The following is a 24,890-nucleotide window of genomic DNA, read 5'->3' as shown; positions in this document are numbered from 1 at the left end:
CCAGAAAATTTCAAGAACTTTGAAAGTTTCTTCAAGTGCAGTCGCAAAAACCATCAAACATTATTATGAAACTGGCTCTCATGAGGAATTCCACAGGAAAGGAAGACCCAGAGCCTCAGAAATTGCAGTCCAAATAAATGCTTCACAGAGTTCAAGTAACAGACACATCTCAACATCAACTGTTCAGAGAAGACACAACTGTTAGCAGTTGATGTCATTCTTCAATAATACAGACCACAAAGCAAATCAGGGAGAGGAAAATAGGTTTATTCAAAAAGAGCAAATCATGCAGGGAGGTAGATGGTAGATGTTCATGCTCCCCTGTGCTCAGTGATTCTCTCCTGTGATTCTCTCCACAGAACAAAAGGACAGGATGTAGTTTTATAACCCAGCCCTAGCCTGTGGTTGACCAATTAGAATTCCTTGCAATAAAACTGGGCCAATGGCCAAATAACAAGTATCCTATTTCAGATTCGACGTTTAAACAATTTGGACCAATGAGAACTTGCCATGTAGCTATGAGTCCCGGACTGAAATTCGCTGACCCATTGATATTAAAGAAAAAACACTATTTCCATTGATCGTTAATTCTAGTCCTGTAACGGTTTTCCTGCGGTGAAGTAGAAGCGGACCAAAATGCAGCATGGTGGTTATTCATGTTCTTTAATTTATAAAGACACTATACATGAAATAACTAACAAAACAATAAATGTGCGAAAACCTAAACAGCCCTATCTGGTGCAAAACACAGACAGGAACAATCACCCACAAACACACAGTGAAACCCAGGCTACCTAAGTATGATTCTCAATCAGAGACAACTAATGACACCTGCCTCTGATTGAGAACCATACTAGGCCGAAACATAGAAATACCCCAAAACATAGAAAAACAAACATAGACTGCCCACCCAACTCACGCCCTGACCATATTAAATAAATACAAAACAAAGGAAATAAAGGTCAGAACGTGACAAGTCCTCTCGTCCTCTGCATTGTGTATTTATCTTTGACATATCCTTACAACACCAATAATAAGAAGAGACTTGCTTGGGCGAAGAATCAGTAGCAATGGACATTAGACCGGTGGAAATCTGTCCTTTGGTGTGATTTTTGGTTCCAACCACCGTCTTTGTGAACGGATGATCTCCACATTGATGGTATCCATCATGAAGCATGGAGAAGGTGTGATGGTGTGGGGGTGCTTTGCTGGTGACACTGTCGTGATTTATTTAGAATTCAAGGCACACTTAACCAGCATGTCTACCACAGCATTCTGCAGCGATATGCCATCCCATCTGGTTTGCTCTTAGTGGGACTATCATTTGTATTTTTAGCAGGACAATGACCGTATACATCTCCAGGCTGTGTAGGCGCTATTTAACCAGTAAGGAGAGTGATGGAGTGTTGCATCAGATGACCTGGCCTCCACAATCCCCGGACCTCAACCCAATTGAGATGGTTTGGGATGAGTTGGACCGCAGAGTGAAAGAAAACCAGCAAACAAGTGCTCAGCAAATGTGGGAACTCCTTCAAGACTTTTGGAAAAGCATTCCAGGTGAAGCTGGTTGAGAGAATGACAAGAGTGTGCAAAGCTTTCATCAAGGCAAAGGTTGTCTACTTTGAAGAATCTAAAATATAAAACACTTTTTTGGTTATTACATGATTCTATATGTGTTATTTCATAGTGTTGATGTCTTCACTATTATTCTACAATGTAGAAAATAGTAAAAATAAAGAAAAATCCTTGAATGAGTAGGTGTGTACAAACTTTTGATTAGTACTGTATATAACAATTTCCAGGTACAATAGTCATTTACAACATTAAAACACTGTCTACACTGTATTTCTGATCAATTTGATGTTATTTTAATGGACTAAAAATGTACTTTTTTTTCAAAAACAAGGACATTTCAAGTGACCACATTGATGCACTTATTGATGAAGCCAATGACTGATGTGGTGTGCTCCTCAATGCCATCGGAGGAATCGCGGAACATATTCCAGTCTGTGCTAGCAAAACAGTCCTGTAGCTTAGCATTTGCTTCATATGACCACGTTTTATTGATTGAGTCACTGGTGCTTCCTGCTTTAATTTTTTCTTGTGAGCAGGAATCAGGAGAATAGAATTATGATCAGATTGCCAAATGGAGGGCGAGGGAGAGCTATGTATGCATCTCTGTGTATGGAGTAAAGGTGGTCCAGAGTTTTTTTCCCTCTGGTTGTACATTTAACATGCTGATAGAAATTTGGTAAGACTAGGAGCTCCGCGTCTGGGTGAGCGTTTTCCTGTTTGCTTATGGAGGAATACAGCTCATTCAGTGCGGTCTTAGTGCCAGCATCAGTCTGTGGTGGTATGTACAAAAAATACAGATGAAAACTCTCTAGGTAGATAGTGTGGTCTACAGCTTATCATGAGATACTCTACCTCAGGCGAGCAAAACCTTGAGACTTCCTTAGATATCGTGCACCAGCTGTTGTTTACAAAAATACGTCTTACCAGACGCCGCTGTTCTGTCCTGCCGATACAGCGTATAACCAGCCAGCTGTATGTTGATAATGTTGTTGTTCAGCCACGACTCCGTGAAGCATACGATATTACAGTTTTGAATTTGGTAGTGCATCAAGGACGTCATCCCCACAGTGGGGACTGTACGTACAGTGGCTTGCGAAAGTATTCACCCCCCGTGGCATTTTTCCTATTTTGTTGCCTTACAACCTGGAATTAAAATAGATTTTGGGGGGTTGTATCATTTGATTTACACAACATGCCTACCACTTTGAATTTGCAAAATAATTTTTATTGTGAAACAAACAAAAAAACAAAGCAAAAAAACAGAAAGCTTGAGTGTGCATAACTGTTCACCGACCGGAGTCAATACTTTGTAGAGCCACCTTTTGCAGCAATTACATCTGCAAGTCTTTTTGGGTATGTCTCTATAAGCTTGGCACATCTAGCCACTGGGATTTTTGCCCATTCTTCAAGGCAAAACTGCTCCAGCTCCTTCAAGTTGGATAGGTTCCGCTGGTCATACCACAGATTCTCAGTTGGATTGAAGTCTGGGTTTGACTAGGCCATTCCAAGACATTTAAATGTTTCCCCTTAAACCACCAGAGTGTTGCTTTAGCAGTATGCTTAGGGTCATTGTCCTGCTGGAAGGTGATTCTCTGTCCCAGTCTCAAATCTCTTGAAGACTGAAACAGGTTCCCCTGAAGAATTTCCCTGTATTTAGCGCCATCCATCATTCCTTCAATTCTGACCACTTTCCCATTCCCTGCCGATGAAAAACATACCCACAGAATGAAGATGCCACCACCATGCTTTACTGTGGGGATGGTATTCTCGGGGTGATGAGAGGTGTAGGGTTTGCGCCAGACATAGCGTTTTCCTTGATGGCCAAAAAGCACATTTTTAGTCTCATCTATTTTTAGTCTCATCTAGAGTACCTTCTTCCATGTTTGGGGAGTCTCCCACTTGCCTCATGGTGAACACCAAACGTGTTTGCTTGTTTTTTTCTTTAAGCAATGGCTTTTTTCTGCCCGCTCTTCCGTAAAGCCCAGCTCTGTGGAGTGTACAGCTTAAAGTGGTCCTATGGACAGATACTCCAATCTCCGCTGTGGAGGTTTGCAGCTCCTTCAGGGTTATCTTTGGTCTCTTTGTTGCCTCTCTGATTAATGCCCTCCTTGCCTGGTCTGTGAGTTTGGTGGGCGGCCCTCTCTTGGCAGGTTTGTTGTGGTGCCACATTCTTTCCATTTTTTAATAATGGATTTAATGGTGCTCCGTCGGATGTTCAAAGTTTTGAATATTTTTTTATAACCCAACCCTGATCTGTACTTCTCCACAACTTTGTCTTCTCCATAACTTTGTCCCTGATCTGTTTGGAGAGCTCCTTGGTCTTCATGGTGCCGCTTGCTTGGTGGTGCTCCATGCTTAGTGGTGTTGCAGACTCTGGGGCCTTTCAGAACAGGTATATATACTGAGATCATGTGACAGATCATGTGACACTTATATTGCACATAGGTGGACTGTATTTAACTAATTATGTGACTTCTGAAGGTAATTGGTTGCACCAGATCTATTTAGGGGCTTCATAGCAAAGGGGGTGAATACAAATGCACGCACCACTTTTTAATTTAAAGTTATTTTTTTCATTTCACTTCACCAATTTGGACTATTTTGTGTGTGTCCATTTGATGAAATCCAAATAAAAATCAATTTAAATTACAGGTTGTAATGCAACAAAATAGGAAAGATGCCAACGGGGGTTGATTACATCTGCAAGGCACAGTCCATATCCTAACCAGAAGCCATGGATTACAGGCAACATTTGCACTGAGCTAAAGGGTAGAGCTGCCTCTTTCAAGGTGTAGGACTCTAACCCGGAAGTTTATTAGAAATCCTGCTATGCCCTCCGACGAACCATCAACCAGGCAAAGCACCAATACAGGACTGAGATTGAATTGTACTACACCGACTCCGACGCTCGTCGGATGTGGCAGGGCCTGCAAACTATTACAGACTACAAAGGGAAGCACAGCCGCGAGCTAAATCACTTCTATGCTCGCTTCGAGGGCAAGCAACACTGAGGCATGCATGAGAGCATCAGCTGTTCTGAACAACTGTGTGATCACTCTCTACACAGTTGATGTGAGCAAGACCTTTAAACATGTCAACATTCCCAAGGCCGCTGGGCCAGACAGATTACCAGGACGTGTGCTGACCAACTGGCAGGTGTCTTCACTGACATTGTCCCTGATTGACATTGTCCCTGTCCCTGATTGAGTCTGTAATACCAACATGCTTCAAGCAGACCACCATAGTTCCTGTGCCCAAGAGCACTAAGGTAACCTGCCTAAATGACCACAGACCTGTAGCACTCATGTCCGTAGCCATGAAGTGCTTTGAAAGGCTGGTAATGGCTCATCATTAAGTTTGCAGACAATACAACATTGGTAGGCCTGATCACCGACAACGATGATGCAGCCTATAGGGAGGAGGTCAGAGACCTGGCCGGGTGGTGCCAGAATAACAACCTATCCCTCAACGTAATCAAGACAAAATAGATGATTGTGGACTACAGGAAAAAGAGGACCGAGCACGCACCCATTCTCATCGACGGGGCTGTAGTGGAGCAGGTTGAGAGCTTCAAGTTCCTAGGTGTCCAAATCACCAACAAACTAGAATGGCCCAAACACACCAAGACAGTCGTGAAGAGGGCACAACAAAACCTATTCCCCCTCAGGAGACTGAAAATATTTGGCATGGGTCCTCTTATCCTCAAAAGGTTCTACAGCTCTGCATCACAGTGCTAGCTGTGCCACCAGAGACTCTGGGTTCGAGCCCAGGCTCTGTCGCAACCGGCCGTGCCCGGGAGGGCCATGGGGCGACGCACAATTGGCCTAGCTTCGTCCGGGTTAGGGGGGTTTGGCCGGTAGGGATATCCTTGTTTCATCGCGCACTAGCGACTCCTTTGGCAGGCCGGTGGCAGTGCACGCTGACCAGGTCGCTAGGTGTACAGTGTTTCCTCCAACACATTGGTGGATAGCTTCCGGGTTGGATGCGAGCTGTGTTAAGAAGCAGTGCGGCTTGGTTGGGTTGTATTTGGCTATATTTGGCTATTTGGGTTGTACATGGCTCTCAACCTTCGTCTCTCCCGAGCCCGTACGGGAGTTGTAGCGATGAGACAAGACAGTAACTACTAACAATTGGATATCATGAAATTTGGGAGAAAAAGGGGGTAGATTTATTTTTATTTTTTAAAGGCTCTACAGCTGCAACGTTGAGAGCATCCTGACAGGTTGCATCACTGTCTGGTACGGCAACTGCTCGGCCTCTGACCGCAAGGCATTACAGAGGGCAGTGTGTACGGCCCAGTACATCACTGGGGCTAAGCTGCCTGCCATCCAAGACCTCTACACCAGGCGGTGTCAGAGGAAGGCCCTACAAATTGTCAAAGACCCCAGCCACTCCAGTCTGTTCTCTCTGCTACCGCACGGCAAGCGGTACCGGAGCACCAAGTCTAGGACCAAAAGGATTCTCAACAGCTTTTACCTCCAAGACATAAGACTCCTGAACAGGTAATCAAATGGCTAGCGGTGCCCCCGCACATTGACTCTATACCGGTACCACCTGTATATAGCCTCGCTACTGTTATTTTCACTGTCATTTTAGTTTTTTATTTGATTTCTTTACTTATCTATTGTTTACCTAATACCTATGTTGTACTTAAAAATTGCACTGGTGGTTAGGGCTTGTAAGTAAGCATTTCAATGAAAGGTCTACCTACACCTGTTGTGTTCGGCGCACATGACAAATAAACGATTTGGGCATGTTCCCAGGGAAGCAGTATATCATTCACTTCGGGATCGTCGGACTCGTTAAAGGAAAAAAAGGATAGACTAGAAACAGGATACCTGAGGGCAATACCAAAACAAATGGTCTATTGATTCTGTTATCCTCATAACAAAATCTGCATAGCTGTGATGATTCTATGCCACCAATATTCAACATTTTGTTGGTGGCAAGAATTCTGTACAATAATTGTAGCTGAAAAGCACGAAGTCTTGTATCTTGTGTCGTTTTATATATCAACTCGTACACCCTGTGCCAAGGAATCAGTACATCAAAAATCTCTTCCCAACTATTTTGCAATCTGTATGGCAGAGCTGTCAACATCATGGTCCTCTAATGAAACTGGTATACTTTCCTATCTATGCTACTTTTATTCCTCTGCCAGTTTTGAGGCCTCCTGCCTCCTCCATTTTTGGGGTAATTCTTTAATCAATTGGTTGTAATCTTTGATTGAGCAGACCTTCTGATAACTCCATGAAAGACATAACTCTACCATTCCAATTTACAATATCAATTAAATACAAAATACCCTTTTCAAACATATTTTCCATGAATACAGGTATTTTATCAACAAGCACATTTGAGTTCAGACATAATATTTGTTGTAATATTTGTTCTATCTTTTCAGGGGAATGAAATTGAAATTGTAGCCAGCTCTGCAATGCTTGTTTGAAAAAGAGAGATACAGTTGAAGTCGGAAGTTTACATACACTTAGGTTGGAGTCATTAAAACTTGTTTTTCAACCACTCCACACATTTCTTGTTAACAAACTATAGTTTTGGCAAGTTGGTTAGGACATCTACTTTGTGCATGACACAAGTAATCTTTCCAACAATTGTTTACAGACAGATTATTTCACCTATAATTCCCTGTATGGGTGGGTCAGAAGTTTACATACAGTAAGTTGACTGTGCCTTTAAACAGCTTGGAAAATTCCAGAAAATTATGTAATGTCTATAGAAGCTTCTGATAGGCTAATTGACATCATTTGAGTCAATTGGAGGTGTACCTGTGGATGTATTTCATGGCCTACCTCTTTGCTTGACTTCATGGGAAAATCAAAGGAAATCAGCCAAGACCTCAGAAAAAAATTTGTAGACCTCCACAAGTCTGGTTCATCCCTGGGAACAATTTCCAAACGCCTGAAGGTACCACGTTCATCTGCATAAACAATAGTACGCAAGTATAAACACCATGGGACCACGCAGCCATCATACCGCTCAGGAAGGAAACGCGTTCTTTGGTGCGAAAAGTGAAAATCAATCCCAGAGCAGCAAAGGACCTTGTAAAGGTGTTGGAGGAAACAGGTACAAAAGTATCAAAATCCACAGTAAATCGAGTCCTATTACGACATAACCTGAAATGACACCTAGCAAGGAAGAAGCCACTGCTCAAAAACCTCCATAAAAATCTAGACTACGGTTTGCAACTGCACATAGGAACAAAGATCGTACTTTTTGGAGAAATATAACTGTTTGGCCATAATGACAATCGTTATGTTTGGAGGAAAAAGAAAGATGCTTGCAGGCCAAAGAACACCATCCCAACCGTGAAGCACAGGGGGTGGCAGGATAATGTTGTGGGGGTGCTTTGCTGCAGGAGGGACTGTTGCACTTCACAAAATATATGGTATCATGAGGCAGGAAAATTATGTGGATGTATTGAAGCAACATCTCAAGACATCAGTCAGGAAGTTAAAGATTGGTCGCAAATGGGTCTTCCAAATGGACAATGACCCCAAGCATACTTCCAAAGTTGTGGCATAATGGCTTAAGGACAATAAAGTCAAGGTATTAGAGTGGCCATCACAAAGCCCTGACCTCAATCCTATAGAATATTTGTGGGCAGAACTGAATAAGCATGTGCGAGCAAGGAGGCCTACAAATCTGACTCAGTTACACCAGCTCTGTCAGGAGGAATGGGCCAAAATTCACCCAACTTATTGTGGGAAGCTTGTGGAAGGCTACCCTAAATATTTGACCCAAGTTAAACAATTTAAAGGCAATGCTACCAAATATTAATTGGGTTTATGTAAACGTATGACCCACTGGGAATGTGATGAAAGAAATAAAAGCTGAAATAAATCATTCTCTCTACTATTATTCTGACATTTCACATTCTTAAAATAAAGAATGTGAACTGACCTAGAACTGACCTAAAACAGGAAATTGTTACTGGGATTAAATGTCAGGTATAGTGAAAAACTGAGCTTAAATGTATTTGGCTAAGGTGATCTTTTCTTAGTAATCTACTTGAGAACCATTTAGGGTTCAAGTAAAACTTTTGGATAAGTGAAGCTTTTCGAGAGAGGTTTAGTGCTTTTAGATTTAATAATCTCAACCCACCTAATTCATATTCATTATATAGATAGGTATGCTTTATCTTGTCTAGTTTAGCATCCCAGATAAATGGAAATATTTTTTGCTCATATGATTTGAAAAACGAATCATCAGGAGTAGGCAGTGCCACAAGTAAGTGAGTAAACTGAGAGTTAATCAGGGCAATTTTGCCATAAATATTTTGTCTATTTTTACAAGGTTTCTATTGAAATTCATTGTGGAGAGCTTATTTATATATTTTGTAATATGAATACCAAGTATGTCTACTTCACCATCAGCCCATTTTAAACTGCAGGGTAATGTAAAAGTAGTACTTTTTAAAAGATCCAATACTTAATATTGTACTCTTAACATAATTCATTTTTAGTCCAGAGAATCCAGAAAAGTAATCAGCATACATGGATACGATTGTTTTTAAGTATTGGATTTTTAATCCTCTAATGTTGCTATTTGATCTGATTTTAATAGCTAGCATTTCGATGGCCATAACAAATAGATATGGTGACAGCGGACACCCTTGTCTAACTCCTCTTGACAATTCAAAACTTTCTGAGAACAACCCCGCTATACACTACATTTAGCCATTTTATAAAAGAATCACCGAAATTGAAAAAATCCAGGCATTTATAAATAAAATCCAGTCTTACTTTATCATAGGCATTTTCAAAATCCACCATAAATACCAGGTCTGGCTTCTTAGATGTTTCCTGTGGTTCTATTATTTCTAGTAGTTTATCGTATATTATCTCCAATGTTGGTTGAAGATGGTTGAAGACATCCCTATAGTGGTGTGGGGGCTGTGCTTTGGCAAAGTGGGTGGGGTTATATCCGCCCTGTCCGGGGGTGTCCTCGGATGGGGCCACAGTGTCTCCTGACCCCTCCTGTCTCAGCCTCCAGTATTTATGCTGCAGTAGTTTGTGTCGGGGGGGCTAGGGTCAGTTTGTTATATCTGGAGTACTTCTCATGTCCTATTCGGTGTCCTGTGTGCTCTCTCTAATTCTCTCTCTTTCTCTCTTTCGGAGGACCCGAGCCCTAGGACCATGCCTCAGGACTACCTGACATGATGACTCCTTGCTGTCCCCAGTCCACCTGACCGTGCTGCTGCTCCAGTTTCAACTGTTCTGCCTTATTATTATTGGACCATGCTGGTCATTTATGAACATTTGAACATCTTGGCCATGTTCTGTTATAATCTCCATCCGGCACAGCCAGAAGAGGACTGGCCACCCCACATATCCTGGTTCCTCTCTAGGTTTCTTCCTAGGTTTTGGCCTTTCTAGGGAGTTTTTCCTAGCCACCGTGCTTCTACACCTGCATTGCTTGCTGTTTGGGGTTTTAGACTGGGTTTCTGTACAGCACTTTGAGATATCAGCTGATGTACGAAGGGCTATATAAATACATTTGATTTGATTTTGAATTCATTTGTAAAATGTCAAAAGACATAATGCCACTTTGACATGATGGGGTATTGTGTAGTATGCCAGCGACACAACATCTCTATGTAATCCATTTTAAATTCAGGCTGTAACACAACAAAATGTAGAAAAAGTCAAGGGGTGTGAATACTAGGCAGCGTAGAAGAAAATGTGCTTTTTTTTGTTGATAGTGCTAAAACACAAGGACTGCGACTATTTTACAAACAGAAAAAACACCAAATGAATGTACAAACAACATGCAAAGGTCAGCTTCAGACAGTAGATCATTGACATTATACAACATTGGAAAGGCAGACGAGTGCCTATTTGATGCATGTTGTTGTGTCTCAGAAAAAGGACAGGTGTCCACTATGCCCCCATAAAATGTATTATGTCGTACCATTTGTGTATACTGCATTAATGAAATAACCAGAGTTTATTGCCTAAAAGTCCCATTGTTGTCCTAATATTGATAAAGGCCTCCACACTCTGCCACAGAGGTTGTGTCCCAAATGTCACCATATTCCCTATACTGCAGTACTTTTGAGCAGGGCCCATACGGAGTAGGGTGCCATTTGGGACACATACAAAGTTAATTAACTTTCCTAGGAGGACACTTGCCTTGGACTTCATGGTTGCTAATAATAATGTATATTTTTGACCCTGAGGAGCATATATCACTTCAATTGTCCCTATTCAATATACAATCAACTGATGGTGTCATTGTATCTACAAGTGTCATTCGGTGGTCTTGAGAGCACTTACATTAAATGGCTCTTTGCCAAAAAGCCCTTCAGCGCTCGCTGTTCAATTGCACTGTCAAAGGGAGAATTACCTGCAGAGGACACGACATTTGGCTAATGTCTGCATTAAAAAAAGCACATCTTTGCAAAATGAAGTACCGGTAGAATAATCGCTGTATCTGCATATGCTGAAAAAGGAACGTTTCTCGAAAGTGTTGTCAATTCTGCCTAATTGAGGGGCACGTGGCTAACTTATGCTTCAGGAAAGTGTGTGTGTCTGTGTGTTGGGGGGGGGGGGGGGGGTTCGAGGAAAGGTTACAATGGGTGTGATAGGGGCCAGCTGTAGTGCTGAGCTGTGTGCTTGAGGGGAGGGTGTGTGTGTAAGGGGGAGGAATCTCTCACACTTTTTGTTCCGGGCCATCTGCTCAGGGTTTCATAATGGGGCGTGTGGCGGTGTGAGGGGGTATAAGGAGGGTGGAGGGGTCAGAGAATGGTAGAGGGTTACATTCCGTCACCTTAAAGCCATGCGACAGCCAGCACCTCAGATGCTCGCCTTGAGCCCAGGCTATAGGGGCTGAGCCCTGGGGCTGTGACATGAAGAGGGAGATTTACAGTGCCCAAGTGACCTCGCATAAATGACTCCATTTCCCTAATCAGTCTAATTGGTTTATCAGCCATTTTAGTTTCTGTAGTTGATTAGAACGGGGAAATGGGAAACAACTAGCCTGGGTTCAGACGTGTGGCATGACAGCACTGACAAAGCAGCTTGCTTCTAGAGAAGTCTATTTTCTTAGAATGGGTGCTTGTGGTGAGTTTTTTAAAATGATATATAAATGAGATATGCTATAGATGAGAGAAGACTGGCAATTTAGTCAACAGCTCCTCTGCAGCCCCCAAATAAGCTGAACTAGCACTCAGTCTCCCAATAGATCACATGTTTATTGGTCATTGTTATCAGGGCAGGAAGAACTCACTTCCCACTTCACGTTTTTCTCCAATGCCCCAAAATGGAAACAAAATCAAGAAGTTTGTTTATATAATGAGAGGGTCTATAGCAGGGCTGCCCCTTCCTGGAGATCTACTGTCCTGTAGGTTTTCAGTCCGACCCTAATTAAGCATATCTGATTCAGCTAGTTAAGGCATTGTTGAGCAGCTAATTAATAGAATCAGGTGTGTTAAATTAGGGTTAGACTGAAAACCCACAGGACGGTAGATCTCCAGGAAGAGGGTTGGGCAGCCCTGGTCTACAGGGACATATGACAGAGGACGATCAACTTAATCAGCAGCTGTTTCAATCAACGGTACACGGGACTTTCACCAAGCACGGCACAGCATATATTCAACAGAAATCTCAAAGCAGCAGACCCAAAATGATACATGCATGTGCACGTCCTTCGAAATGAAACTCAACACTAAGCAAACAATCTTTCCCATTCAGCTAAGTGGCACTTTAGTCATGGTTCGCTCTCCCTCTTTGGGCGAGAGTGAGTGTATAAATGTGTGTGAGTGGTATTGACCCCACGAGCAGATGGGCCTCTCGAAACTGCTCGGCGCAGCCCGCACACTGGGTCATGCTGGAGAATGGTGTGGGAGTATGTGTGTCAGTAGACCATCTGACACCGCCCACAAATGGTCCGCTCTCTGTGGTCTGTGCTTTACATGTGAATGCAACAAATGGAGTGCAATCAGGGAATGGAGTTAATTATTGAGATGGTGTGCGAATACAGATATTTCATATGATAATCAGGCAGTTGGTCTGATGAACACATGACGTTTATTAGGTTCACCCATTTAGTACCGGGTCAAACCCTCCGTTGCCTCCAGAACAGCCTGAATTATTCTGGCAAACAGTCCATGTCATCCCAAAGATGCTCTTTTGAGTTGAGGTTTGGGGACTGCGCAGACCACTCAAGTAAACTGAATTCACTGACATGTTTCTGGCAATGTTTTTCTACTCCTCAATTGTCCAGTGTTGGTGATCACATGCCCACTGGAGCCGATTCTAGCAGTGGAACCTGGAGTGGTCATCTGCTGCAATTGCCCATCTGTGACAAGGACCAACGAGTTGTGCGTTCCGAGATGCCGTTCTGCACACCACTGTTGTACTGTGCCGGTAATTGTCTGTTTATGGCCCGCCTGTTAGCTTGCATGATTCTTGCCATTCTCCTTCGAAGTCTCTCATCAACAAGCTGTTTTTTTCGGCCACAGGACTGCCGCTGACTGGATGTTTTTGTTTGTCACACTATTCTCGGTAAACCCTAGACACGGTCTTGCGTGAAAAGCCCAGGAGGGTGGCCGTTTCTGAGATACTGGATCTGGAGAGCCTGGCTGCAACGATCATACCACGCTCAAAGTCACTTTGGTCACTCGTTTTTCCCATTCTAACGTTCAAACAAACAGTAACTGAATGCCTCGATGCCAGGTTTATATTTAACAAGCCACAGCCCTGTGACTCACTGTCTGTAGTGATCCATTTTCATGAACGGGGTGGTGTACCAAATAAACTGGCAGGTGAATGCACAGTGCATTCGGAAAATATTCAGACTCCTTGACTTTTCAATGTAATACATTTTGAATTCCGGCTGTAACAAAATGTGGAATAAGTCAAGGGGTATGAATAGTTTCTGAATATAGTTACAGTGCATTTGGAAAGTATTCAGACCCCTTTACTTTTTCCATATTTTGTTAAGCTACGGCATTATTCTGAAATTGATTAAAATGTTTTTTTTTAACTCATCAATCTACACACAATACCCCATAATGACAAAGCAAAAACAGGTCATTAGAAATTTGTACACATTTTTTTATATAAAAAACAACTGTAATATCATATTTACATAAGTGTTCAGACCCTTTACTCAGTACTTTGTTGAAGAATCTTTGGCAGCAATTACAGCCTTGAGTCTTCTTGGGTATGACGCTACAAGCTTGGCACACCTGTATTTGGGGAGTTTGTCCCATTCTTCTCTGCAGATCCTCTCGAGCTCTGTCAGGTTGGATGAAGAGCGTTGCTGCACAGCTATTTTCAGGTCTCTCCAGAGATATACGGGCTCTGGCTGAGCCACTCAAGGTCATTGAGAGACTTGTCCCGAAGCCACTCCTGCATTCTCGGCTGTGTGCTTAGGGTCGTTGTCCTGTTGGAAGGTGAACCTTCGCCCCAGTATGAGGTCCTGAGCGCTCTGGTTTACATCAAAGATCTCTCTGTACTTTGCTCCGTTCATCTTTCCTTCCAGGTCCCTGCCACTGAAAATCATCCCCACAACGTGATGGTGCCACCACCATGCTTCATCGTAGGGATGGTGCCAGGTTTCCTCCAGACGTGACGTTTGGCATTCAGGCCAAAGAGTTCCATCTTGGTTTCATCAGACCAGATAATCTTGTTTCTCATGGTCTGAGTCTTTTAGGTGCATTTTGCCATCTCCAAGCAGGCTGTCATGTGCCTTTTACTGAGGAGTGGCCTCCATCTGGCCACTCTACCATAATGGCTTGGTTGGTGGAGTGCTGCAGAGATGGTTGTTCTCCCATCTCCACAGAGGAACTCTGTCTGAGTGAGCATCGGGTTCTTGGTCACCTCCCTGACCAAGGCCCTTCTCCCCTGATTGCTCAGTTTGGCCGGGCGGACAGCTCTAGGAAAAGAAGTGGTGGTTCCAAACTTCTACCATATAAGAATGATGGAGGCCACTGTGTTCTTGGGGACCATCACTGCTGCAGACATTTTTTGGTACCCTTCCCCAGATCTGTGCCTCACACACTGTTGCTGGTATTTTGGCCCATTCCTTCATGCAGATCTCCTCTAGAGCAGGGATGTTTTGGGGCTGTTGCTGGGCAACACGGACTTTCAACTCCCTCCAAAAATGTTCTATGGGGTTGAGATCTGGAGACTGGCTAGGCCACTCCAGGACCTTGAAATGCTTCTTACGGAGCCACTCCTTCGTTGCCCGGGCGGTGTTTGGGATCATTGTCATGCTGAAAGACCCAGCCACGTTTCATCTTCAATGCCCTTGCTGATGGAAGGAGCTTCACTCAAAATCTCACGATACATGGTCCCATTCATTCTTTCCTTTACACGGATCAGTCGTCCTGGTCCCTTTGCAGAAAAACAGCCCCAAAGCATGATGTTTCCACCCCCATGCTTCACAGTAGGTATGGTGTTCTTTGGATGCAACTCAGCATTCTTTGTCCTCCAAACACGACGAGTTGAGTTTTTACCAAAAAGTTATATTTTGGTTTCATCTGATCATATGACATTCTCCTAATCTTCTTCTGGATCATCCAAATGCTCTCTAGCAAACTTCAGACGGGCTTGGACATGTTCTGGCTTAAGCAGGGGGACACGTCTGGCACTGCAGGATTTGAGTCCCTGGCGGCGCAGTGTGTAGGCTTTGTTACTTTGGTCCCAGCTCTCTGCAGGTCATTCACTAGGTCCCCCCGTGTGGTTCTGGGAATCTTGTGATCATTTTGACCCCACGGGGTGAGATCTTGCGTTGAGCCCCAGATCAAGGGAGATAATGTGGTCTTGTATGTCTTCCATTTCCTAATAATTGCTCCCACAGTTGATTTCTTCAAACCAAGCTGCTTACCTATTGCAGATTCAGTCTTTCCAGCCTGGTGCAGGTCTACAATTTTGTTTCTGGTGTCCTTTGACAGCTCTTTGGTCTTGGCCATAGTGGAGTTTGGAGTGTGACTGAGGTTGTGGACAGGTGTCTTTTATACTGATAACAAGTTCAAACAGGTGCCATTAATACAGGTAACGAGTGGAGGACAGAGGAGCCTCTTAAAGAAGTTGTTACAGGTCTGTGAGAGCCAGAAATCTTGCTTGTTTGTAGGTGACCAAATACTTATTTTCCACCATAATTTGCAAATAAATTCATTAAAAATCCTACAATGTGATTTTCTGGATTTTTTTGCCCTCATTTTGTCTGTCATAGTTGAAGTGTACCTATGATGACAATTACAGGCCTCTCTCATCTTTTTAAGTTGGGAGAACTTGCACAATTGGTGGCTGACTAAATACTTTTTTGCCCCACTGTACATATTCTTATTCCATCCCTTTAGATTTGTGTGTATTAGGTAGTTGTTAGGGAATTGTTAATCACTTGTTAGATAGTACTGCACTGTCAGAACTAGAAGCACAAGCATTTCGCTACACTCGCATTAACATCTGCTAACCATGTGTATGTGACCAATACATTTTTTATATCAGATACAGTCAAGGTGATGGAAGGATTGTTCATCACAGCACATACATTTAGGGTGATGGACGGGGATGTCTATTTTCCTTTCCCTTACCACACAAAAGGCTGTCTATATAAAGCCAATACTTATAATCTGATTAGAAAGTGTCTTGTCATGAAGCAAATGCAGGGAGATCTGTTTTTTTGGGGGGAGGGCTTGGTTTACTGGAGTGTGTTACCCAATGGTTCATCAAAAAAACAAGTATTCTTTCCTTAGAATTCTTACCATGGGACATTCAGATGGAAATTCACAAACACAACTAATCTTGAATTATGTGATTCTAGGACTTTCCTGCGAATGCAAATAATTGCCTAACCACAATACAAAATACATTTTTCCTGACAGAATACCTAACAATTCCTGGGGCTGTATTCATAAATCGTCACAGGAGTGCTGATTTAGGATTGGATTTGCCTATTATATCATAATGAATGAGACTACATGGACAGGAGGGACCTGATCCTAGATCAGCACTCCTACGTTGAGGCACATGAATACTGCCGCTGAAATAACGAGGTGTACTCTACTTTTGTCAGCCCTTAAGAGTTTACAGAGTGCTCCATATTGTGTGATGTAGCCTATAGGAGACTGGGGCACCCCCAGCTGTCTCTCTCATTGTGATGGTTTTGTGCTGCTATCCCATCAAAACCACCCCAGTCACGTGACTCTCTTTGTCCTGTCTCCACGTTAGCCTTGCAGGAGAGGAGCAGCAGCCACAAGAGGCAACAGCTGTTGAATAGGGACCAGTGGTCTGCTTCCCATAGAGCTGCTGCACCTTGCAAGTCACTATCAAGATGGATGAGAACAACCCCCATTTTCTTAGCAGAGTTTCCTGCTCAGGGATGACAGCTTACTTCCTAAATGAGTCCCTCCCCCCCCATATTTCCCTATCTAACCAGGGTGGGTGGCCTGATTTAATGCTGCTGCACACTATCTGGCTTCAAAAATTGAAAAAAAAAATCCAGCAGTCAGATCAGGAGAGCCATTCTACTATCATGAAAATCTGCATGACACGACAAAGTCTTTCAGTCAAAGCGAAGTGTCACGTGAGAAAAATTTGTAGGACATCCTGAGATTTGTTTGCAAGGTGTCAGCAGTCTTTTTGGAAACACTACAGGGATCACATTAGGCACACATTGTATTAATTATGGATTAGTATAAGATATGGAAAGAAACTACAGTAAATGTTTAATACCCAATGAAAGTCTAAGCTATGTGACTCTACGCTAAAGTGTTAACATTTTATAGTTATGAAGTTGAGATGTTTTGAAGTGTAAAAAAAGAAAATGGAACCATCAAGAGCAGGGAGACCCTATACTTTAGTAGTATACACTTCCATTCTCTAGCGTAACATTTCTATACAAATTCCATAGAAGACCTATTAGGTATCCATAGGATTGGGTAAATATAACTTGAATTAACTACCTTTTAAATCCGACTGGATACCACTTTGGCATCGTAACAATGTGCATTATTGTAGCACAGGAACATTCTAAGCCATGTGATAATACACTAAACAAACAAAAAAAAAAAAAAAAACACTTATTTTGAATTCAGGTCAAACATGCAGTTTGTTAGAGTAGACCCAATCCTATCACTCCACGGTGCGGGTTTGACTGAACGCCGGCCTTACCAAAAATGGATTGAGAATCAGAAGACAAACACATGCAAAAGTAACGAGGTTTAATTCAAATAAAACCATGCACAGGTCACCTTCACCCAGATTCACACCCGTTATGAAATAAACAACTAAAGCCATACGTTGCAGTCAGTGAGCCCACTGTATGCAATGACCTCTGAGTAAACAGGTCAACCCTAAAGACAAAACAAAAACTCATTCTCCACATAGGAGGCCACAGTAATGTGGTGAACCTGAAAAAAGGTGCAAAGCACAAAAGATGAGCATTTCAAACCCCATGTACTTTAAGAGAAACCAAGAGAACCTTTATTCCCCCCCCCCCAATCCCATGTACCGTACACGTGCCTAGGCCGATAAATTCACATATTCGGGATCAAAAAGCTGGTTACTCAGTTTGAGACCAAAGCTATCCTGAAAGACAAAAAAAAAAAACAGTTTTTTTTTTATAAGGGGGGAGGGGGGGGGGGGGGGCAATGTTTATTTATTAGCTTTCTGAAACACACTGGCAAGACTATGCTGTAGATCCCAAACCACTGCCCTTGACAAGTCCAACTGGGGGAGCAAAATCCTTGCAGCAAAATTAAGAGCCAAACAGTGAAAACTTTATCGGCCACATTGCGATGGGGGCACAAGTCTATTTTTCTTTTGTGGAGCAGCAAGTCATCTTGATTTCCACCCTTGTTATACCTACAGTACAAAGTAAATGCCATCATCCTTGGTTGAAGAACCCAGCACACACATAAGATAGGTACACTCAATAAGATCATTTATGTTATTTTACAATCTGGATGTAGAACACAAAGATAAAAAAAAAAAAAAGATGAAGTAATTTGTATCAATGTCTGGTCTGCACAGTGGTGAGCATTGGGTGTCAGGGTAGGGTATGGGTGGAGTCCACCTGTGCAACCATCTCTCTGTCCAACGAGAAGGTCTCGAGAGACAAAGTGGCCATGACTTAGGACAAAGGGGAAGGGGCCTGGCAAAAAGAGCTTACGTGAGAACAGAGGTTTCAAGAGTCTCTGAAAAATAAGAGGGGTACATGTACGCTGCATGTGCGGATTTGTGTGCATGTAAGGAATCGTTGAATCATTATGTGCATGTATTGAATGTGTATATTTATTTGTGTGTTGGATGAAGGGAGAGTGAAGGAGAGTTGAGATAGCAGGGCTAGTCAGGGTCAGGGGACTCAGTTGCTGAATAGCTGGCCTTCGGGGGGCTGGGGGAGCTTCATGTTCTCTTTGCACATCATGAGCCGCCGGAGCTCCTGCAGCACCACACGGATGCTGTACGAGTTCTGCCACTTGGCCAGTGCCGCCACTGCCCGCGTGTCCACCTGAGAATGGGAGGTTACATACGTGTGAGGCTCAAAACTTACACAGCTAAACGAGAAAACGTCCCCTGTTCAGGACCCTGTCTTTTAAAGATAATTGGTAAAAATCCACAGAACTTCACAAATCTTCATTGTAAAGGGTTCAAACACTGTTTCCCATGCTTGTTCAATGACCCATAAACAATTAATGAACACGCACCTGTGGAACGGTTGTTAATACACTAACAGCTTACAGACGGTAGACAATTAAGGTCACAGTTATGAAAACGTAGGACACTAAAGAGGCCTTTCTTGCTGTCCCTCTGAAAAACACCAAAAGAAAGATGCCCAGGGTATCTACTCATCTGCATGAACATGTCTTAGGCATGCTGCAAGGAGGCATGCAGATGTGGCCAGGGCAATAAATTCCAATGTCCGTACTGAGTCACCTAAGACAGTGCTACAGGGAGACAGACAGCTGATCGTCCTCACAGTGGTAAAACTTGTAACATCTGCACAGGATCGGTACATCCGAACATCACACCTGCAGGACTGGTACAGGATGGCAACAACTGCTCGGGTTACACGCACAATCCCCCCATCAGTGCTCAGACTGTCTGCAATAGGCTGAGAGGTTGGACTGTACTCTGGAGCGGGATCGATTTGGAGGTAGAGGGTCCGTCATGGTCTGGGGCGTTGTGTTACAGCATCATCGGACTGAGCTTGTTGTCAAAGCAAGGAAATCTCAACGCTGTGCGTAACAGGGAAGACATCCTCTTCCCTCATGTGGTACCCTTCCTGCAGGCTCATCCTGACATGACCATCCAGCATGACAATGCCAGCAGCCATACTGCTCGTTCTGTGCGTGAATTCCTGCAAGACAGGAATGTAATCCCATTGAGCACGTTTGGGACCTGTTGGATCGGAGGATACGGTTTCGGGCCATTCCCCCCCAGAAATGTGTCTTGGTGGAAGAGTGGTGTAGGCCACGAGGAGATGCACTGCAGTACTTTGTTCAAGGACACATTATTCAATTTCTGTGGAATTTGTTCAGTTTATGTCTCTGTTGTTGAATCTTGTTATGTTCATACAAATATGTACACGTTAAGTTTGCTGAAAATAAACGCAGTTGACAGTGAGAGGACATTTTTTTTTCTTCTGAGTTTATATGCAGACATCACTTGGAAAGGACATAGCCTCTGTTTTAGAAAATTGTGTTTCAAAGCTTGGCTTATTTTAAAATGTGGCTGATTGGTGACTTTAGCTGAGACAAAAGTTCCCTCAATACAAACAATCCCGATTCCTGGACTAAAAACATGTTCAGTTTAAAGTGCGTTTTAGTCTAGGAGTAGGGTAAATCTGGTTCTGGAAAACCAGTCCTACGTCTGTAGGTAATGAATCAGATGTGCTTCGCTAGCTGTAGGCTGAAGTCTTTCATGCTACACACTCAAATACAAAGGTTGCTTTTGATTTGTGGTAATTTATCCAACCCGACCAGGAAATGTATGACTTGGGACTTACCACACCATTTGAGTTGTGTACGCCATTCAGATTGATCTTGGTCACGAATCGGACAAAAGGGGGAGACTCTGGGTATCTGGGTCCACATTCTACCTTTAGACTGTACATCCTGTTCTCGTAGATTGTCTGGAAGAAAGACATCAGAAAAAAGGCAAGATTTAAGTCTTGAAATAGGTTTCAGCTCAAGATAAAGACTGCATGGTCGTGGGTAACTGTCTTGGTTATAATCAGTGGTGCTCTATGATAATAAGTTTGTTGTAGGCCTATGTTTGTGCTGCTGCATATCCGTTTGGCCATCCCAGTAGAATTAGAATGTTCCCATTCCATTTCAATGCTGTCCCACTTACGGTTTGTGGGCTTTGCCTCCACTGGGTGAAAGGTGATTTATGCTATGTTTATGCTCACAAGCAACGTCAACAAAAACACATCATACTTCATAAGCTAGCCATTACTCAAGAACTAGCTACATGTGCATGGTTAAGAGCTGGCCTGCTGTGTCGTGTGCATTCATTTAGCTGTGGCGCCAAACTCATTGCCACCACTTCAAAAATAAGCTAATTTTTTGGGGAACATAGTATTTCTACCAAACATACTCTCAATAAAGTTGTTATGCACATCCACCTTTCCTTTGTAAATAGATCTGTCTTACAACGGTGTTGTTCCCAAGGTTATTTTGCTCGTTGTTCCACTGGCAGCCAAATCTGCTGTTGAGCAAAAATACAACTCCTCTCTTCCAATGAGCTAAATGTGTGTATGTGACCAATAAAATTTGATAGGAATTAAGGAAACCAGGCCGGAGTAAACAAGGATTTGTATGTGGCGTTGTTTGGTGTGCGTTTGAGCCCTCCCACCCTGGGAAGCCCTATGGTGTGTGTGTGGTGTTAGCTTTTTTTCTTACCCTGGGAGGCCCTATGATCATGCCTGTCCAGCGAGTCAGCATTATGTCCTCATCGTCCTCCAGTCCCCAACTCACCGTCCCGTCTCCAACGCCTTTCTGGCCCTCTTCCAGCTCCTCCAGCAGCCGGAAGTTACGGGGTACTTTGACGCCTTTTTAAACAGAAAAGGTTCAAAGCAGACATTTTTCAACCACACGTGCCTAGTAGCTACTGCACACAAACAAGGGTGCCATGTTTACTCAATTGGTTCTATTGAATTACGCATTTTAAAAAAAAGAAGTCAATCGTGACGCAAGACTGAACATAGTAGTCATTTTAATAAAAATGTCCATTCCTTACCATAAGCTTTCAATTTGGCCCTATTGCCAAACATCAGATTTTGGCAGGTCTACTAATTATGCAGTCCTTTCATCCAATTTCAAGCACACATGTAAGTATGTATTTCGATAGTGATGAATTTAAAACCCACAACCCTCAGCTAATCAAATACATTATAGTAGAAGCCATGTAATGTCAAAGGTCCAATGCAGACATGATCTAAATATCAAATAAATTCTGGGTAACAATTAAGTAGCTTTTTTTGGAGCATTTTCCATTAAAAATGCTCAAAAAACAAACAAACAAAAACCTCTTCTTAGCGAAGGACAATTTCTTAAGCAAGAATTTTGCTAGGACTGTTGGAGTGGTCTGAGGAGAAAGGTGCAACTGCAGCCCGCAATTCGGGGCGTTCCTGCATATGTGCATTCCTGCATTAGCAGGAACCCCTCTTTATACTTATATTGGTTCATTTTTAAGCTATGACTCCAGTACATATGCAGGAAGCAGGGGCACTCCAGTACAGTAAATGGCGGTAATGCACCATAACATTGGATACCAATCGCCGTTAAACCGCACAGAAGAGAAAGGGGGCGACAATGGTGGCTAGTAAAAAGTGTGTCCTTTGCCCCCACCTGTCGGGCACCTTTTTCCGGCAGTTATTTTAACATTGGCAAGGTCAGGTGTTCGGCAGGCTGGAATGAAGGACACGGCGTGCTAGCTTAGCCAGCTAGTCCTAAGGAGGAGTCTGGTACAGAGCAGGCAGGAGCGACACTGTGCTAGCTAACTTTCAAGCTAGCTAGCACAGTGTCAACTGGTCAATCTCCAAGGCATTCCTAGTTGATCAAACATTTCAGTAAAAACCCACTAAATATTTTTTTTTGTCTCGCGTTGTTGGCGGTAGGTGCACCCAAGTCAGCTGCCCTGCGTGCCGGGTAGGCCAAGTATTCCCATTTTGAACTATTTGAGGTGTCTGAAGGACAAATTGCCATCCCGACAGGTCGGAAAGCAAATCAAATCAAGACTGACCATCCGATGCAGGCACTATCAGCCCAGTAAAATCAAAATAGCAAATTATTTCACATTTATGGTCACTCAACTGTGCCTCAAGCAACCGATCCATTACCGGTGCAATCATATAGCATACCTCAAAGAAGAACAATGTTTTGTCAGGACAATTCAAGCAAAGCCAATATGCGATGATAATGTATTGGGCCTAAACTCCACTGCTACAGTGCTGTTTTTCATGATGTTGCGTGGGCTTATGTTTAAGTCATGAAAAAAAAAGGGGGAAAAGCTATAGATCTGCTTGCTTTTTAACAAAGTGATTTTGACATAGAAAGGGTTGGTGACCACTGTCGTACACTAATAGGGCATTAAAATAATTTACATTTAAAATAATTTTCACAGTATTATACGAACCTCCGTGTGGAAATATAAAATACAGGAAATCACGTTGACGGCACTGGGCCTTTAACTAGCTATCCCTTATTAATCAACTATTCATGCACCTCAATATGACACGTGCAATTGCCTGTAGCTATATTTTTCTCAGGTTATGGGTGTGTACCACGGGGGTGTAATCATTAGTCACTAAAACGAGAGTTTAAATGAGTCAAATTCAGGTAGGTATCTCGGTTTCGTTTGTTTCCGTTTAAGACACGTTTTGCAACATTATTAGCGTAATGAATAGCCTGGTGTGTACCAAAGTTAATGACCAGTTTACAAAACTAGCTAACGTTAGCTAGCATCAACGTATCCAAAATAGTTCAATACTCAATGCTGATTAAAATGAACATTTCACTCAACTAACCGCCGATATGAAGTAGGATAAATCTATTCTGAAAGATTCCAGCGATATAGTTAGTTAGCTTAGTTATTCTAAACATGTATGCTAGTTAACTAGTTCTGTTTCTCGCTTTGCAAATTGTGTCGGTTAGGCTAGTGTCGTTAGCTAGCTTGCTAACGTTAGCTCTGCAGAAACATGACGCTGCAGTTGAATAGGCTACCTAACGTTAGCTACATGCGCAGATGGCTAAACAACCACAATACATTCACCAATAGTCAATTATGACGATAACATCGTTTCTGGTTTATGGCAGAATCAAGTAATGTTTTAAAAGCACATGAGTTGGGCAAAAACAGAAAAATAACCGAAGAGCCAGCTAAACTAACGTTAGTTAGCGCGCAATACTGGCTGAGCTAACACCCACATTAATCTAACATTAATAAACATGCTGTCTGGGGAAATGTGGAGTTTTTTTTAGATGAATGGCTCATATTGGAAGATAAAATAAACCACTATTATAGTAAACGTAATAGCTTATCAAATGAATATCACAAATGTGTGAACGGGGAATTACTTTACCTGATCCGGCGGCGGCCGCCATTTTTATCGTTGAATAGCGGGGACGCGCACGTTTAAGTGCGTCAGTGCAAATCAAGTGTTCTGGGGTGTAAATCAGTCCGCCGATTCTGTTGCAAAACGTTTCTTAAACGGAAGGAAACGTGGCGGGACCTACCTGAATTTGTCCAATAGAAACTCGTTGTGCAGCTGTTTTTGGCGGAATGAATACACCACTGTTTGAGCATTATTTTTGTGTGGAGTCGACTGTCAAAATAAAACTAAATTCACATTACCACTAAAAACGACCATAAATGACGTATGACGTCACCATAGTCATGTGGATATGAATCAGTCTTCATTAGTTACTAACATGGCTTGTTTCAGCTGGTGCCAAAGGTATGAGATCAGCGTCTCAAATGGCACCCATACCGTACACAATGCACTAGCGTTGACCTCTTTTTTTTTTTTTTTTTATGCTGCAAAAAAATATTTTAGCTGCAAATGTGTGTACAAGACAGCCTACAGTTGAAGTCGGAAGTTACATACACCTTAACCAAATACATTTAAACGCAGTTTTTCACAATTCCTGACATTTAATCAGACTAAAAATGTCCTGTTTTAGGTCAGTTAGGATCCCCACTTTATTTTAAGAATGTGAAATGTCAGAATAATAGTAGAGTGATTTATTTCAGCTTTTATTTTTCTTTCATCACATTCCCAGTGGGTCAGAAGTTTACATACACTCAATTACTATTTGGTAGCATTGCCTTTGAACTGTT

The 24,890-nt window shown here is 42.7% G+C and overlaps 1 protein-coding gene across 1 annotated transcript; it reads right to left on the bottom strand.

Annotated features, from left to right (window-relative positions):
- Window positions 1-17,750: 17,750 nt before the first annotated feature.
- Window positions 17,751-24,270, bottom strand: LOC110493920 (ubiquitin-conjugating enzyme E2 variant 1). The gene is made up of 4 exons (XM_021568518.3): window positions 24,133-24,270; window positions 21,452-21,600; window positions 20,554-20,679; window positions 17,751-19,056 (listed from the first exon to the last, which is right to left on the bottom strand). Exons 1-4 carry the CDS (start codon window positions 24,152-24,154, stop codon window positions 18,910-18,912), a joined length of 444 nt encoding a protein of 147 aa, XP_021424193.1. The 5' UTR covers window positions 24,155-24,270; the 3' UTR covers window positions 17,751-18,909.
- Window positions 24,271-24,890: the final 620 nt, after the last annotated feature.

Source organism: Oncorhynchus mykiss, chromosome 17 (assembly GCF_057628025.1).
Source record: "Oncorhynchus mykiss isolate SJ-2025 chromosome 17, ASM5762802v1, whole genome shotgun sequence".
In the NCBI taxonomy this organism is placed as follows: Eukaryota; Metazoa; Chordata; class Actinopteri; order Salmoniformes; family Salmonidae; genus Oncorhynchus; species Oncorhynchus mykiss.
This window is presented reverse-complemented; position numbering and strand designations above follow the sequence as displayed.

What these genes read in the sequence shown, in the direction of transcription:
- LOC110493920 (XM_021568518.3), bottom strand. Translation starts at nt 24,154, where the DNA reads ATGGCGGCCGCCGCCGGATCAG. An exon ending in GGCGGCCGCCGCCGGATCAG is followed by an intron (nt 21,601 to 24,132) that starts GTAAAGTAATTC and finishes CTGTTTAAAAAG; the next exon opens with GCGTCAAAGTACCCCGTAAC. An exon ending in TGATCATAGGGCCTCCCAGG is followed by an intron (nt 20,680 to 21,451) that starts GTAAGAAAAAAA and finishes TCTTTCTTCCAG; the next exon opens with ACAATCTACGAGAACAGGAT.